Source organism: Pipra filicauda, unplaced genomic scaffold, assembly GCF_003945595.2.
Source record: "Pipra filicauda isolate LSUMZ 115617 unplaced genomic scaffold, ASM394559v2 scaffold121_size3267253_pilon, whole genome shotgun sequence".
Taxonomy (NCBI): domain Eukaryota; kingdom Metazoa; phylum Chordata; class Aves; order Passeriformes; family Pipridae; genus Pipra; species Pipra filicauda.
Genome location: NW_024103674.1, coordinates 3,185,427 through 3,202,455, shown reverse-complemented (window position 1 = coordinate 3,202,455; position 17,029 = coordinate 3,185,427). Strand labels below are relative to the sequence as shown.

At 54.7% G+C, this 17,029-nt stretch overlaps 1 protein-coding gene across 6 annotated transcripts in view; it reads left to right on the top strand.

The window, feature by feature from the left end:
• The window catches only part of RALGDS (ral guanine nucleotide dissociation stimulator), a 58,540-nt gene that overhangs the window by 28,343 nt on the left and 13,168 nt on the right, over positions 1-17,029 (top strand). For 2 of the 6 annotated variants that reach the window (XM_027739601.2, XM_027739598.2), the window contains exon 1: positions 4,893-5,161. The exons of 3 other annotated variants lie outside the window; for them this stretch is intronic. In XM_027739601.2, the coding sequence (XP_027595402.1) occupies positions 4,982-5,161 (180 nt within the window). In that variant the 5' untranslated portion in view covers positions 4,893-4,981. Of the gene's footprint in view, positions 1-4,892; positions 5,162-17,029 lie in introns of those variants that run through there. One more of the 6 variants, XM_027739603.2, reaches the window with a different exon arrangement.

Here is a 17,029-nt window from a genome sequence, read left to right as displayed (position 1 = left end):
AGGTCAGAAAGCCTGAAAACCAGAGGTTTGTGTTGTCACTTGCTGCTCTAATGGAACACCTGCAAATATTTAACAAGTTGTCTGGAGAAGAGAAGGCTCCAGGGAGACCTTGGAGTCCCCTCCAGTTCCTAAAGTGGCTCCAAGAGAGCTGGAGAGGGACTTTGGACAAGGGTCAGGAGCGACAGGACAAGGGGGAATGGCTTTAAAGTGAAGGTGGGTAGATTTGGACTAGATATTAGGAAGAAATTCTTTGCTCTGAGGGTGGTGAGGGACTGGCACAGGTTGTCCAGAGAAGCTGTGGCTGCCCCATCCCTGGAAGTGTTCAAGGGCAGCTCGGATGGAGCTTGGAGCAACCTGGGCTAGTGGAAGGTATCCCTGCCCATGGGGGGTGGAACGAGATGGGCTTTATGGTCCCTTCCAACCCAAACCAGTCTGTGATTCTATGATTCTACTACAGCCAAATAGATGGTGCAGGGAGTAGGATGGAGGAGAAATATTCCTGCAAGCTCTTGAGTCTCCAAGGCTCGTGGAATAATTGCATTGCCATCGCTGAGCTTCAGGAGCCGGCAGCCTCCGCAGGAGATGCCGTAGCCCAGCTGTGCACAGGGGCTGCAGGAAATGAAACACAGAATAGCTGGATGGAGAGTTTTAGATCCTAATTGCCCAGGGATTTGGTGTGCTTCCTCTGCTAGGAACTGACAGTAATTAGGGGCTTGCCTTGCTGTGTTGGATGTTTGGCACGGAGGAGAGAGCTGTGCTCCTGAATTAACCCGGTGCCAAATCAGTAGCTGCCCATGGGGGGCTGTGGGGAGGAGGGGGTGCTGCAGCTGGGGAACAGGTGCCCCTGGCAGAAGGGGCACAAAGTGCAGGAGAGCCTGAACCAGCCTTCCTCCCTTGCCAGCACAAAGAGTTCATAGTGCCTGATCCGCCGGGAAACGGCCCCGAGAAACACCCAAAACCTGGAGGCAGAACGAGTGATCCGACTGGATCTGAAATACTCAGCAGAGAACTTCCTAAAATCCACTGGCAAGTGGTGGGTGGCTCACCCCTACAATCTGGATAAATTGGGGCACTGATCATGTTTGCAAGCAAGAATTGGGTCTGGGAGGGCCTGAGGGTTGGCTGTGATCTGTTGGTCCCCAAATTTTGGGAGCAGTTGCTGTAATCTGACATCTATGTACAGATTGTGTGAACAGAGCAGCGACATTGTTTTCCTTTCTCTCCCAAGCTTGGAGGTTTTTCCTTCGTCCTGAAGTGGAAGAGATAGTACTAGTTTATTTTTATACTGTTATTGTTGCTTATACAATAACCTCACAGTCGAGCCCGGGCAGTGGAAGATGGAAGTCTTCCAAATTAAAATCGGGATGTCCAAAAAATTTTGATCCAGGGCTTAATGCCTAACCTTGAGTTAATAATTCTTTTCCATCGGTAGCACTTTTCCTCTGAAGTGCCTTAAAAACATCAGCAAGAAGGGCTTCCCCAGCCCCACAATAGAAGGAAGTGCTATCGGCTCCATTTTGGAGCCTGACACAGACGCGCCTCGGGAGTCGGTGCCAGAGCTTGGGACAGAGGCCGGATAATGTTGCAACTCCCACATAAACCAGCCCAGTTCCTGTCAGAGGCCGCTGGTTTGGGTCCTGGTTCCCTTGCTGCTCCAGCAGGGAAAGCTGGAGGTGTGTGATGCTCCAGAGGGGCTCAGCTGGAGGTGATGGGGCTGATTCCTGCCTTCTCTGGTCAGGGCTGAGATCAGCTGTTCTCGCTTCTTGGCGTCTCCTGCTGCAGCTTCACTGAGACTCAAAGAAAATATGGCTTTTTTGAGGTGGTGCCAGCACGTTCCCTGGGGGTGGTGGCAGGAGCATTGGGGTGTTTTCAGGCAGCTGGATGCCACCAACCCCCATGGAAGCGTTTCTGAGGGATGCTCGGGGAGGGAGGGGGCAGCCTTGCTCGCTCAGCCTGTGGCTTGGTGGGAAAAAAACCCCTGCAGCAAATATTGAGCACAAGAACTGGGTCACTGTCAGTTTTGCCCTGTAGGAAATATGCTGGAAAGCCCAGCTCAGCAGCAGAACAGTGAGATGAAAGTGAAGAAAGGCAGGAGCTCGGAGGGCTGGAGGATGGAGATGAGGGGGATGCTCAAAGACCCACATGTATGAGCCTGTATGTGCTCAGAGTCCAGTTATTAACTGAACATATAAAGTCTGAATCTGCAGGTCCTGACCCCATCAGATTCACCCAAATTGATTCCTAAACCAGAAAACTGGCTTAGAGTTTGCAAAAGCCTGCCTGCATTTACCCACTCCGTGTTATTGACCAAGAGGGAAAGCCTGGAGACTGTGGCAGAGGAGCAGAGATGGGTGATCTGTAGGTGCTCCAGTGCTAGCTGTGTGGGTTTGTATTTATTCAGCCAAGTGCTGATTTTGGAGTGGTGGAAAGACACAAAGTGCTGGGTTTCCCACAGCACCCAGTTCCTGGGCCTGCCAGGGTCGATGGGACATTTACTGCTGACATCAATGCAGAAAAATCAGCGTCTTGTGAAAAGTTTTTTGCTCAGTTTGCCAAATGTAAATTGATAGTATATTTTTTTAATGAGTCACCCAAGTGTGGATCATTTTCTTAAATCCCTGAAGTCACGTGCATATAAATTAATTGCGTTTTGCAACGATTTCCAGACCTTCAGGGGGTGCAGGGGAGAAACCTGAGGGTGTGATCCTGCCTGTTGCCTTTCAGCTGGGGAAGGGAACAGCCTTAGGGTGTGCTTAGAGGCAAATTAGAAGCTCTGAAAAGTTATTTGTTTTGAATCTCATGATTTTCAAGAACCTTGCCCCTGACGGCTGAGTGTTTGGGGTTAGTTACGCTGAGAAAACATCCTGAACTTGGGCTCCTGACCCCGCTTTGAGTGTTTTGCTTTTCAGACCCAGAAGGTTCCCAGGAGAGGAGAAAGGAAACTGACTGGCTATTTTTAAACCCTTGCAGTTGCCTTCCTGCCTTATATTATTTATTATCCATTATCAGAAGTGTTTTTCCCCTGAAACCATCGTTAGTGGTCAACCAAGGGACCGGTGAAAATTGCCCATCAAACAGAGCTGCATCTTTCTGTAGAGGTCACACGAAGCTGGAGGGTTTTGCCAAAGTGAAAATGAGTGGTGCTGTTGTTTGTGATGTGCACTCGAGCAGTGCCTGGCGCCATGATTACACTGCCCTAGGGCTCAAACACCAAAGCAGAATCTCCCTCCCAAATACTTTATAGGCCAGAGAGGCAACACTGATGCCTGCTGGAGAACTGGGCACTGCCTCCAGTTTTGGCATGTCCTGAGCCAAGTGATGCACGCCACTGATGAGTTTGGTAGCACATCTGGCAGCACCACGTGGTTCCTGCACGGCGTGTCAGTGGGTCTGGGGACACCTCTGCACGGAGCATCATCACACCCTTCTGCAGCAGAGAAAGCTCCAGTGACCTGGGTGGGGATCAGGGCTGGATCTCTGCTGTGTTAAAACCTGTGTCACCCATCAAAGAGCATCCCAGAGGTGCTGGGCTGCCATGGGCACTGCAAGGCTCTGCTGTTGGGCTGGCTCCCCTTTCCCAGGCTGTCCGGGAAGTCCCCTTTGACCCTCTTTGGCTCCAGATAAGCAGGACAATAGCCCGTGTTGTCCTGGCTCATCTTCCTGCCTGGTAAACTTTCCAGTTTGAAGCCTGTCACATCCCTGGCAGCTTTGTTAATCCTTTCCTGCCTGGGCAGGAGCTGCGGGTGCCCTGGGAAGAGCTGGACGTGTGAGCCTTGGCTCCATGTTCTCATTGGAAATAAAGCCACAGGGCTGGAAGGCCCTGGGAGGCTGATGTTATTTCAGCTGTGGAGGGAGCTGAGGCATAAAAGTCCGGGTTTTGGCGGTGTCAGCAGCGACTGCCCGGACCCTGTGATGCAGTTTCTCGGCAGCGTGTGAGGAGGGAAGGGGAAGAGCAGGGGAGGGCAGGAGCACGCTGTGCTCAGCGCAGGGGGATGATGAATGACAAACAGTTTTCCCCGTTTCTCTTTGCGTCTGAAAACAAAATTATGTTGCAGGGGTTCAGCATCATCTCGGAGGCTCGGGGGTTCCCTAAAGTGGGATCTGCAGCCCTGCTGTCCCCCACGCCTTTTTTGCTTTCCCTGAGTCCCTGCTGGGCTGAGCTCAGGTGCCCTGGTGCTTGGGGGGCCTGGCACGGGGAAGGGGTCAGACCCTGCTCCTGGCACCGACTCGCTGCGGGGCATCGGTCACATTCCTTCATCTCCCGGGGGACACTGCCTGCCTGTCCTGTCACCCCATAAAGCCCAGCTGTGGCCAGCGAGGGGCTGGGCAGCGCTCTGAGCTCATGGGCTGAGATAAAACTTGTCTGTTCGGATGAAAACACGTGCTCTTAAATATTCATGCGCTTGCATCTAGTACTTTTTTTTCTTTGGGTGGTGGTGCGTGAACCCCAGGTGCTTTACGATCCTCCTCCAGGGCCGCTGTCACCTGTGTGACTTTGCTCCCTCCCACCCCCGTTAACACCCCGGTGTTTCCTCCGGCCAGCACCGCCCACGCATCCCCCCCGAGCATCAGCCCCGCTCCCGCCGCCCCTTTTTGTGGCCTCGGGGGTTTTCACGCCTCCCGTTTCCCCGTCCCCCCTCCCCGCGGGGGCCGAGCCGAGCCGGGCCGGCCCCCGGGGCGGGCGGAGGCTGCGGGAGGAAATCCAGTGCCTGGTTTACAGCCTCGCCGGCCCCGCCGTGACATCAGCCCGCTGGCTCGGCGCGGGGGCGGCTGCGGGCTCCCGGCGCCTGCCCCGCTGCTGCGGGAGCTCCCGCACGGCACCGCACCGCACCGCCGCGGTTCTCCCCGCCCGCCGCCTCCGGACACCCCCCGGCTGCCCCGGGCATCCCCCCCCAGCTCCCCGCTGCGGCTCCCCGGGCAGCCCGGGGGTCTGGCGGGGCCGGCGGCGGGGCGCGGGGCCGGGGATGCGGTGGAGCTGCCCATGGTGAGCCGCCGCCGCGCCCCGCAGCACCATGTCCCCGCCGGCCCCGAGAGGATGTTCGAGGGCTGCCGGCGGGCGCGGAGCCTCTGGGGCGGCGTCAGGCTGGAGGTGGCCGGCGAGAGCAGCCCCGTGGTGCTGCACAGCTTCACGCAGCTCGACCCCGACCTGCCCCCGCTGGAGGTGAGTGCGGGATGCGGGTGGAGATGGGGCGTCGCTGCTGCCGGGAGTTTGCGAGGGGGGGGAGGAAGAGGGCTCAGCCCGCGGCGAAGCGGGCCCTGGTGCACTCCCCTCTTTAGTTTGGGGTTCTCTGCCTTGCTGGCAGAGCTGGCCCGGAGTTTGGTGAGGGAATTCGTTGTAGGCAGCCTGTTACACGTAGGATGTTTCACAGAATTCTGTTTTGTAGAATCACGGAGTGGTTTGGGTTGGGAGGGACCTTAAAGGCTCATCTCGTTTCAACCCCCTGCCATGGGCAGAGAAACCTTCCACTAGACCAGGTTGCTCTGAGCCCCATCCAACCTGGCCTTGGACACTTCCAGGGATAGGGCAGCCACAGCTTCTCTGGAAACATGGGAAAGGGCCCCACCACCCTTACAGGGAAGAATTTTTTCCTAATATCTAATCTAAATCTACCCTCCTTCATCTTAAAGCTATTTTCCCTGTCCTATCATTGCATGTCCTTTCTAAACTCCCTCTCCAGACTTCTTGTAGGCCCCTTTAGCTACTTTTGGGTGTTTCATTTTACTAAATAAAGGGATGCTCCTGCTTAGCTTTTTTTGTGCTGAGTCCTTGTGCCCTAGACTGGCAGGCAGCTGCTGGGAGAAACCAGACACTCTCCCTCCAGCCACCCAGGGAAAGGGGCAGATGGTTAAAACTGGGGGCTTTTAATATTTTATTTGAGACTTTGGCGGCAGGAGGCTGCTCAGATCTGAGCTGCTTGTAAAAGCCTTCAGGCTTGTCCAAACCACAAAAGTGTCCTCTGGGAAGGTTACGGGCACTGGGAGGACTTTCCTGGAGGATGTAGAATATTTGTGCTTGTTTGAATTCGACCTCGGGTTGTTCAAAGTCAGAATGGTCCCTGTGAGGCCCAGGTGGTTTATTGATGGCAGTTGTATGCAAAGGCACCCAAAATAATCTGAGTCAGAGCTGGGCCTTTTATCTTAGTAATGGATGATCGTCATCGGTGTGATGGGAGTGTCACTGATGGGGAGCAAACGGTGTGTCAGGAGAGGCTCAGCTGGAGGAAGGTTTTGGCATCCAGAAGTCCCAGCCCTGTATGCTGGTGGTGCAGGGGTTAATATCAGCAAGGGTCAGCAAGTCTGGCTTTGCTGGGATTTAGAGCCAGCTGCAGATGTGCTGCTCTAGATGCTTCCCACTGGAATGGGGGTGGTGGAGGGGGGGAATCACCACTAAAGCCTCTTTAGTTATTGTGCAGATATCTGCCAAGGGCAGCCAGTGTTTTGAGGGGCAATGGCTCCTTCTCCCAGTGCCAAACAATCTACCCCATAACCTGTGATGGGAAGTCTTGGTCAGCCTTGGACAGGAAGGGATGACCTCAGGCTCCGGCTGTATCGGTTCACCTCTGGCCTGGTGGCAGCGGCTCATCAGCTCTGCCGAGAGTTCAGGAAAGCTCCATCCAGCTTATTTTTCCCCCCTCTCCCCTCCCTGCTGCTCTCTCCTGGGGGTGGGCGTACTGACATCGTTTGGAGAACATCATCTGGTTCGTGTTATGCCTGGCAGGAAGTCCAGCCTTGCCGGCCCGCGGCGCTCCGGGAGGCTGAGGGGCCGCGCTTTTGGCAGGGAGAGCAAGAGGAGGGGGGAGGAAAAGAGGGGGTGATGCAGCTCCTCTCATCCCAGGGGAGAGCCTGCCTGGCACATGCAGCCCCCACACACCCCAGCAAGCCCCTGTGCATCCCGGCTGGAGGAGGCTCTGGTGGTCAGGAGAGGGTTTGGCATCATCTTGGGGGCTGTGAAGGAAAAGTGACCAGGGCTGAGGGAGGCTTTGCTTGGCCCTCACTGGCACTGAGCAAACCCCTGCTCACCCGAGCATGGCACAGAGACAGGACTGCCAGCCAGACCTACTCTGAAGTTGTCTTTGCCCAGATTTCTGTTCTGGGCTGTACATGATCTGTGCTGTGTAATGGTCAGATCACAGTCCCAGCATCTGATGGCTCAGGCTTTCCTCCCAGCCCTGAACAACTTGCAGACAAATTCCTCCTTTCTCTGTACCATCCATTTGCAAGTGATGGCAAGAAAAGGGGCATCCCAGAGGGGTATATGGTGACCCATGGCTGCCCAAGCAGCTTTGGGATGCTCAGAGAGCTGATAAACCTCCATCATGTTCGGTTCACAACTGGGGAAAGGAAAAAAGTGTCAGCGTTGTGACAACTGTGGTGGCAGGAGCCTGGCGTGGCTGTGATCCTCGGGTAGAGTTACTCTGCAGGATGCATGCTGAGAGGAGAAGGCAGATTATTTGAACAGGAAAACCTCCAGAGACCATCAGTGTTTTTGCCAAGCCCTGATGATGGCCTCGGGTCCGCAGTGGGAGCCTGGTGCTGCCACCTCTGCCAGAGGGATCTGTGCTCCGCGGGCTCACCGTGTTCCCGGCACTGGGACAGAGCTGGTTTCGGCAGAGCTGTGCCAACTCATGGGTGGACAGTCTGGTCCCACAGGGAATAGAGGATCCCTGGAAAGCTGCTGGGCAGGTTGCAGGGAATGTGGATCTCGTTCTCTGCTCCTTGCTGGGCCCCTGTGGATGTCAGCAGGGAAGACTTTGCCTGTATCCCGCGGCAACAGTATCGATCACCAGGCATCACTCGGAGGCTTCCTGGCCACCTGAGCCAAGTGTTCTTGCCGTGATTTTAACCACAGGGGATGGAAAATTTAAACTGTCTCAACTGCTCTGATTGACAGAGCAGCTTTGCAGATCTTTTGTTTTGACCTTTCCAGTTCCAGTCCGCCCCAAATCAGCAGTGAGTGTCAATCCTTCCTGTCCAGCAGGAGCCACAAAGCGAATTTTGTGGCCCTTCTCCTGGTCCTGCTGGCCAAGCATGCCCTAAACACCACTGCAGATGACACAGACTGAAACTTTCATGAAGCTGATGTTGCTGAGCCTCTAGACAAGGCTGGGCTGACGCTTATAAAAAAAGCTCCTGTCCTTGCTGTTCTGGCTCTGTTTGTTTTCTGAACAATTAGATTTTCAGCTGCTAAATGCATCCTTGAAAACTTGAATGGCTCAGCCCAAATGCCTCGGAGGTCAGTGCTTGTTCTTTACAGCTGGGAGGGAGGGGCAAAGATATCTCTTAAAAGCCATTTTCTTTTAGCTTCCTATGGTGCCTTCGGAATAAGATCCTTTTCTCCCAGCCTGTTCTCCTCCCCCAGGCACAACCTGATATGTCCCTTGCAATTTGCCTGATGAACATCATCTGTTGGTATTTCTTGGATGGGGACCTACCTTCTGGCTCACTTCCAGGGAGGTTTGGAGCCGGAGGTGAGGCCGGGAGCAGGCTGAGATGCTGGTTGTTGGTGGCTGATGCACAGTGGGAATAACAGAGGTGGGAGGGATTTTTTATTATTATTTGATATGGTCGGAGAGAAGTTGGAGAGAGGCTTCTAAATGTGTTTGTATAAGAACTGTGTTACTCAGAGGCTGCCATGCCATGTTTCCATAGGGCTGGGAATCCCCATGCTGGGATCTCGCTGAGGTTTTAGTGGATTTAGTCCCAGACTGGCAACCCAGGAAACTGAAATCTTTGTTTATTCACAGGCTGAATGGGACACCCCCCACACCCTCCCCAGGCCACTCCTGTGCATTGGAATTGCTCCCAGGGCTCCCTGCAGTGGGGGAGGCAGGAGGTCCTGTGCTGCAGCTCAGGGTGCTTCAAGCCCCCCCCAGATCACACTATTCCTCCACTCCAGCCCTCTGTTTCATGGCTATTAGGGTGGGATCAACAGGCAGGAGCAACTAAATGCAGTCTTGGAGTATTTCCCTGCTTCCCTGTGCCTGGCTTTGGGGTGTGATGAGCAAAAGGAGCATCAGGCTGGCCATGCCTGCAGGGATGGGTCTTGCTCAGCCGGAACCCACCACTGTTTGAGAGCTGGGCTGGCTGTGACCACCCCACAATTAGGGCCAGAGCATGATCTGCTTTTAGGGCCACCGTGGTCAGTCTGGCTGTAGGAAGGGCTTCACCACCAGCAGCTCCTCCATCACCCTTCCGAGCTCTCTAATTGCCATCCGCTGTGTCCCCCAGGGATGTGGAACTGAAGGAACAGAGAGCTTATTTAGGTCACTCTAGACCACATTTAAAGGCTGGGTATCCCCTGCTCACACTTTCTCTAAGGCCGTTATCTCCAGAGCTGCCTAATGACCGGCTTTCAAGCGGGCATGTTCCTTTTATTTAAATATATCCTTGCAGCAGGGCTGTTTCAGTTCTCAAATATTTCTTCATCTCCCACGGACTCAGCAAGAGGGGGGAAAAAATGTGGTTGCTAAGGAGCAGGATTTGGATACAAAGCTGGCTGAGCTGCTGGCGGGGGGCCCGAGGGGCTCCAGCACAGCTCATGGCAGGTCAGAGTCCGTGCATTGCTTTGGTGGGACGGCACCTGTGGGGTCTTGGTGAGGGAGTTTTGGGGGTTTGAAACATTTCTCAGGCCTTGGAGAGAGAGACTTTGAGTTTTAGTACTTGTACCTTCCCCAGATCGATGCGTTCATCCTGTGCTGTTAGTGTGCACAGCGCTGGGTTAGATCCCAGGGCAGCATCCCTGGCTGTTCCCAAATGTGTGCCTTTGCTCCAGGGGTCTGTGGGACCTTCGTTCTGCAGAGAGAAGCACCTGTAGGCTGAAAGGTGGGGCTGGCACGAGGGCTCTTAGGAGGGGGGACATGTTAAGCATCACACTGAAACTGTGTGGCAGCCTCTGGCTGCAGCATGTGCCTGCCTGGGAAACCCAGCAGCAAGGGAAGGACTTTGATGTTTGGATACCTCGGTTGTCTCATTCCCCATTGTTTGGATACTTGAGTTGTCAGTTTGTCTCATTCCCCGTGTGGGGACTCACCTGCCCTCACAGCAGCCCCAGCCCTCCTGGCTCACGCAGCTCCAATAAAGATGCATTTGGACTTTGCTCCTGAGTCGTTAGGGGAAGGGAGCTCTGGCATGGAGCACTAATCCCAGTAATCCCAGCTGCTCCCCAGGCTTGCAGGTTGGCCGTCTGAAGGGAGTCACGGGGAGGGGATTGCAGAGGGGCAGAGGTGTGAGGGCTGCTCTGGGCTCACAGGCTGGCACAGAGGTAGCTGGGCTCAGGGGTCATCTAGAGTTTGCAGAAGGGCTTTTGTTCTCTTTAACAACTAGGAGCAGCTCTCCCAGAGGTGTCAGGAAGGTCCTTTCCTAATTCTGTGCCTGGGCCATGTGGTTGTGTGGGCTGCAGTGAGCAAACATTGGTCTCCTTTGGTGCAGTGAAGTGGTGACTGCAGCACCCAAAACCTCTGTCCCTCTCCACCTGATTTTGTTTGGTTTGTTTTTGTGACATTATGCAAATCATCTCTCCAGTTTTTGGTTACGTTCCCGGGGCTCTGTTGGCACAGGTTCTTGTAGGGCAGCACTTCCACGTTAGATAATGCCAAGTTCTCTCTACCTGAGGGTCAGAAGTTATTCGACAGCTAAATGTCAGTGGAGATTAAGCACACGCAGGGGCACATGGTGTGGCCTGTTTCACTTGCTTAGCTCTGCAGCAGCGGGTTTGTTTTCATTACACAGTTGGTATTTCCATGAGCCCTGCTGTCAGAAACATGCTGGGACGGGAAAGGGCGTTTTCCTGCTCCACACGTGGGGTGCTGGGTGCCAGTGGGCACAGCTGCCTGGTGACACCCCCAGAGACAGGATGGAGGTGGCTCTGGCTGCCAGGCACCAGCCGAGTCCTCAGAGCTGACAGGGGAGGAAAAAAAGTTGGTCCAACTTGCAAACAGGGCAGATTGGAGAGGAAACTCAGCAGAGGCAACTTCATCTGGAATGCTGAGGCATTATTTTTAGAGCGGCTTTGCACTCTGCTTACCACACTTCAGCAAACAGCAGCTGAGCCCAGGGCTTGTGTGGAAACCTGCTTTTCAAAGGCCTCACTACCCGTCTTACCAGAACTTCTTTTCATGTGATGGAGCAAAACCACGCACCCTTTCCCTGCTCTTTGCAGTGGTTGGGTCTCCATGGAGACTCACAAGCCGAGAGCCTGCCCCGGGCTCCCTGCTCCAGCCAGCGTGTTCCTCTGTGAAATGATGTGTTTGCTTTGGGTTCGCCTCTTAGAGCTGGAACAAACTCCAGGAAACCATCGTTCAGCCAAGCTGGGCAAAGCAAAGCACGTTGCCTGGGACTGGCAGGGTGAAAGCTCAGCCCTGGGAAGTGAATAAGGATGCTGGAGCACGCACACCTTTGTGTGGTTGGGGGGTTCAGGACCTCATCATCCAGTTTAGGCCAAAACTTCAGAGATTTTGCTCAGACACCTGTCTGAAAGGCTCAGCTGGTGGCCTGCTGCCAGTGAGGTCTGGCTCTGTGCACTGGAGCAGCAGGAGCTGGAGGATGTGGGAGGTGTGAGCTGGGGCTGATGGTGTCACCCCCAGTCCTCCCATGCTGCGACCCCAGCGATCACTGTGCACTGTTCAAGGCCAATGCTTGGGTTGGTTTTTGATCTTTAAGCAGCCCAGCTTTTCTCCAAATGTTGCTATTTGTTGGCTTTTGATGATATTTTTAATGGGCATTTGGTCCCAGCTGCAGTTCTGCTGGTCAGATGCTCCTGCTGAGCAATGCGTTGGCGGTGCCCGTTGCTGGTGACTGGCACTGGGATTACTGGATTTTCAGACAATGTGGTTTGCTCGATTCAGTCCCGGTTGCAACAGCGAGAGCTGGCACCAGGACAGGCCTGGCTGGTCCCTCCCTCGAGCACTGGGGTGACTCAGAGCGTAGCTATGGCTCATACCAGTGTCATAACAAACACTTATTCCCCGAGGTGCTTCTTGGGGGGTGGGTATTCCACAAACTCCGTCTCTCCCAACCCTCATTCCCATGGATGTTAGCGTGTTACTCAGCTCTGGGAGGATTGGGGCTGTTGGAGGCTTGACCTGTCTTATCCAGGCACTGTCAAAGGAAAGGAAGGTGGGCACCTCTACCCTCTTTGCATTGATGCTGCCTTGTGGTCATTGTGCACTTCAGCTTTTTGGGTATCCCATGGTGTGTTCCCCCAAATCACTTTATTAAATGAGAGGATGAACTGCAGGGATGCTCACCTGTGGCTGGTAATCCCAGAGGATGAACAGGGCAGGGTGGCAGGAACAGACGAGTCGGGGTGGGAGCGTGCCTGTACTGGCTCACCAGAGTGCCATGGCCAGGAGGAACAGGCTCACCCGTGTGGTGTTTTAGCTCCTGTGAAAGAGTATGAGGGAATGTTTGCCTGCAAATGCCTGGATGACCCAGTGCCAGGTTGAAATCCCGATGCCCAGGGTCCCTGAGCAGGCACAGATGGGCTGCTGCAGGCACTGGTTTGTCTTCATCATCAGCTGTCTCTGGAAAAGGGCTGTGTCTTAAGTGGTGGTCCCAAAAGTCTGTGCTGAGTCAGAGCGGGTGAGTGGAGCAACCCTGTGTGAAGCTGCCTCCCTGCACCCCCAGGGTTTGGCTGATACCTGAGGGAGGGCTGGCTGCCTGCTGGTCCTGCCCTGGCTGATGCTCCAACATGGTCCAGGGGTGAGCCCTCACCTCCAGTGCAGGGCTGAGGGTCTGGAGAGGGAATTCATCCCACCAGCCCGGCTGCCAGGGCGCCCACATTCCTTGTGCCACAGGCTCTGGCACACCCAGCACTCGGGGCAGGACCTCCCTGCTGGGGCTCCTGGCATGTGTGTGCTCAGGCACTTGTCAACAGCTGGATTTTTATTTTTTTTTCCCCAGTTAATTTCTCCCTAAAGGTGCCAGTTAATCTTAAATTCTCAGTTACTTCAGCTGTGGAAATCACACGGAGTTGCCTGAGCATCCTGATTGCAGACCCCCCAGGTGTCGGCTTGTTGACACCTGTCCTGTGCCTGCTCACTTAGCACCTCCTGCCTCGTTGACACCTATTTAAGTAATGCTCTCAAGGTGAGATTTTCTTGATTACAAAGCAAAACTGCTTCTCTCCCTTCCAGCTTCCCACAGGCGCCCGAGGGAGGGGAACAACTATCAGGGTACCATGCAAGGGGAGAATCTCTCCCAGCCCTTCCCTGGAGCCAAGGGATGTCCTGACACCCGCAGCTGGGATGTGCTGGGACACACTGGGGCTGCGGGTGTCAGGAGGAGGCTGGGACGAGCCAGGCTGAGCTTGGATCTCCGCACGGCCGGCAGCAAATGGAGAAATCCTACGTCATCCTGGCCGGGGTGGGAGCTGGGCGCGGGGGGCACGACCGGAGAACAAAGCCTCGCATTTATTCCTCCCGTCCTTTCACCGGCAGCCCCTCGCTGCCTCCCCGCACTGGATTGTTCCTGCATTTTCTCTGCTTCAGCTGTTTACTGGGTCACCCTGGTGCAGACACGCACACAAAGAGCGGAGCCATCCGCCGAGCCCGTCCCTGTGCCACCGGCGCTGCGAGCCCCGCTCCGGCCCCGGGCAGCACAGTGGTGCCATTGAACCGGCTGGGAGAGCGCCCTGCTCCAGGGTCAGGGTGGGCTGGCGGCATGTGGAGCCCCCCCGGGCATCCTCTTCTGCACATCGCTGTGGCGATGGGATTTTAGGGAGCCCCCCCCTCTTCCCCCGAGAGCTCTGGGCTTGTCATCTTCGCCCACGCTTCGATGGCACCAGGTTTAGTGGAGGGAATGTCAGTTGACGTCAGGCAGAGTAAACACACATGGGTGGACACATTTATTTCACGAGGGTTTATTTTGGTTCAGCTTGTCGGAGCTATGGATACGTCTCAGCTACATCGAGATGAACCTCGCTCGGGTGGAAGCGAAAGGTGACGGCGCAGTTGCCATCTGCCAGACTGGGACCAGACAGGGCTCTTGGACAGCCTCCAGCCTGTCCACCCCGATCTGTGCTCCTTCAGAATTCCAGAAAGATGGCACTTGGCTTTCTTTTCCTCTCTGCAAGCTGCAGCAGGCGAGTGACTGCACAGGCAGCCATTTACAGCTTAGCCAGGCTGCTTGGGAATAGTGTGTGATAAAACTCCCTGGGAAGGTCACCGTGGGGCCGGTGGGATGGTTCAGCATGGCATGGGGGGCTGAAAGCCACCTCCTGGGGCTGGGCTGGTGTTTCCCACCTGGCAGTTGCTGCAGCTGTGATTGTATCTTTGCCCTTTCTGCATATCCCACCTTGCTCATGCTGCAGGAGCGTGCCCAGGTGTGCACTTCGTTTGTGCAGGGTGTACGTGCCAGGGCAAGGGGCAGGTTTGACAAAAGAGCCTGGTTTTATTGCAGCTGGTACTACTTAAAATTAATTTTTTTGGCTGGCACAGTCTGGACTGGCACATTGGCTTTGAGCTGAGAGCTGGAGAATATTTATTCAAGGTTTTGTGTCTCTGGGAGCGTAAAGACTTGACTTTTGGGAAGATGCACTTGCTTGCAGGTTGTGATACAATGCGAGGGACAACTATTGCCCTGGAGTTGCTGCAATGAACAAGTCTGTGTGTCCTGGTTAATGTGTGTTAAGACACAACTGACATTTTAGGGGTGACCATTCCAATTGGTTTCAAGGAACATCAGCTCCAAATGCCAGCCTCATCACTATCCATTTGCCAATACACGTGGCAGTTTTGCTGACACAGAAATAACACACTTGGTGCACAAGGGCCCTGTTTCAGCAGTGGAATTGATAGAGTAATGTTAGGTCAGGTAGGCTTGAACTCTTCAGGACACTCTCCATGTTTTAATTCACATTTGAACAAGGCACTGGGGAGCTGTCATGTTGCACGTGACTTACAGGTGCTTCTGTACACCCAGAAAAAAAAATCACTTCTTGGGCTTGTTTCAGTTATGTTTTTTACAGACATTTCTCTTCCACCTTGTTAAAACACAGACCTCTGTTCTGAGCTGAAATGACTTAGGACGAGGCGCTCGATCTTTATTTAACCTTACAGAGCAATACGTATTAATTTCTTTACACGCCAGTTTTCACCGGTTGTGTCACTCTGGTTTCACTTCCAGTAATTACCCACGGGCTGTGGGCAGTTGCTCTGTGAGGGAAGTCCAGCTGTGTCCCTGGGCCCCGATGTGGCGCCTGCGGAGGCGTCGGTGCTGAGCGGGGATGGTGCTGAGCAGGGATGCTGCACACGCCAGAGAGATCACGAACACAGAGCCAAGGGCTGTGGAGCAAGAGCTGGAACTGCTGTGTCGGCCGGATCTTTTTGCCATCAACTTAGAGAGGAAGCAAAACCTGCTGCACTCAGTTTTCTCCTAACCTTCCACTGCCCGCAAAGGGAGCCCATCCCAGCACGTCCCTGGTAGGGAACATGAGGGAGTCCTGCTTGGTGGTGTTCTCACATGGGATGCAAATGTCTAGGTGGAGGTGCTGGTGGATTTCTCTACTCCTGGGCATAGGAAACACAGGGTTTGGAGTTAACCAGTCACCTCTGGCACTGCCTGTTGCAGATGGAGTTTGCTTTTCCCTGGGGAGTCCCCCTAGCAAGGCTGATTTCCCCCCCCCACCTCAGGGGCCTGATCCTTTTCCTTGAGGGCTGGGAGGATGGAGTGGACATGCAGGATCTTTGAAGGTCTTTGACTCTTGATTTCCAGACCATAAAAAGAGCGAAAACGTCTCTACATGTGCAAGGCTCTTAGTTTTCTTTAAAAGCAAACCAGAAGCAAATGGGGGAGGAATCCTGTGTATCTGCTCTGTCTCGTTTCTGGACCCGAGCGCTGAGCTCCTAATCCTGGCTCCAGCCACTGACTCACTGCGTGCGAGTCACAAGATGCCTTTGTAACCGATCCGGCAGCTTTCCCTTCTCCCTAAGCCACGAGGGTGGAGGAGGCTGCCTCTGGATACTGTCTGTAACTCCTCTGGCTCACAGACACAGGGTCAGACCTGCTGTCGGTCTCAGGAGCCCCAAACCCTGAGGGAATCCCCACAAGAGGCAGATAAAAGGTGATGTGCCCTCCCTCTCTGCCCCATCCTGCACGTGGTGCAGGGTGATGCACGGCTCCAGGGCTGTTCCCTATGGGCACAGCTTTCCGTGCTGAAGCACCTGAAGCAGAGCAAAGGGCATCAGGGAAGCCCAGCTGTGGAGCCCAGCAGCTGATGGGGAGAGAACAGGCCCTCAGCTGTCGCCACTGGCTTGGTGTCCTGGCAAAACCACCCCCTTTTCATGGAGGGTTTAAGTTTAGCTTCTGGCCCTTTTTCTGTTCCTTTCCTGTTTCCTCCTTTGTTTTTGTGTTTTAATGGGCTGTTGGAATCGGTCCTGGTTTGAAGCAGCTCGGGGGAGGCAGGCAGGAAGGCAGAGAGTGTTGAAAACCCAAAGGAATTGTGTCTATCTGCTGAACATCTCTACATGGGGAGCAGCACCCGGGTGGGGGGCTGAGCTCCATCAGCAGCAACAGGAACACGGCTCAGGGAGAAAGGAGGCAGTGGGATACCAACTTGCTCGAGGCTGGCATTGACTGGAGCGAACCATTGTACCCCAGTGCCACCATGGCCGTTGCTGGGATGGTGTTTGGGACCAAAAGTGCTCAGTGGGGCTGCTAATCCAAAGGACATGCCGTGAGTCACTGGCACAGGCAGGCACCAGCGTGGGCACCTTTCCTTTCTCTGGATACAGGGGAAGTTTGGCAGCTTCCTCGCCAGCTTTGGGCAGTCCTTGTAGCCTTCCTGAGCACGGCTGGGGGAAGAAAACTGCTGATGAGTGCGAGGAGCAGCCGATCCTGAGCGGCAGAGCCGTGGGGGAACAGCCACCTCAGGGCTTTCTGCCTGGAAGTCCCCACGAGGAAGGGTGTTGTGCTGCGTGCGCTTATTTTGGATGCGCAGGACAGGGGGTGCTTCTGCTTTTGCGGTCTTTATCTCGCTTCACAGAACTGCACTTGTTTTCCTTTCGCTCGCCGGGGGTGACTTTTTTCCTAT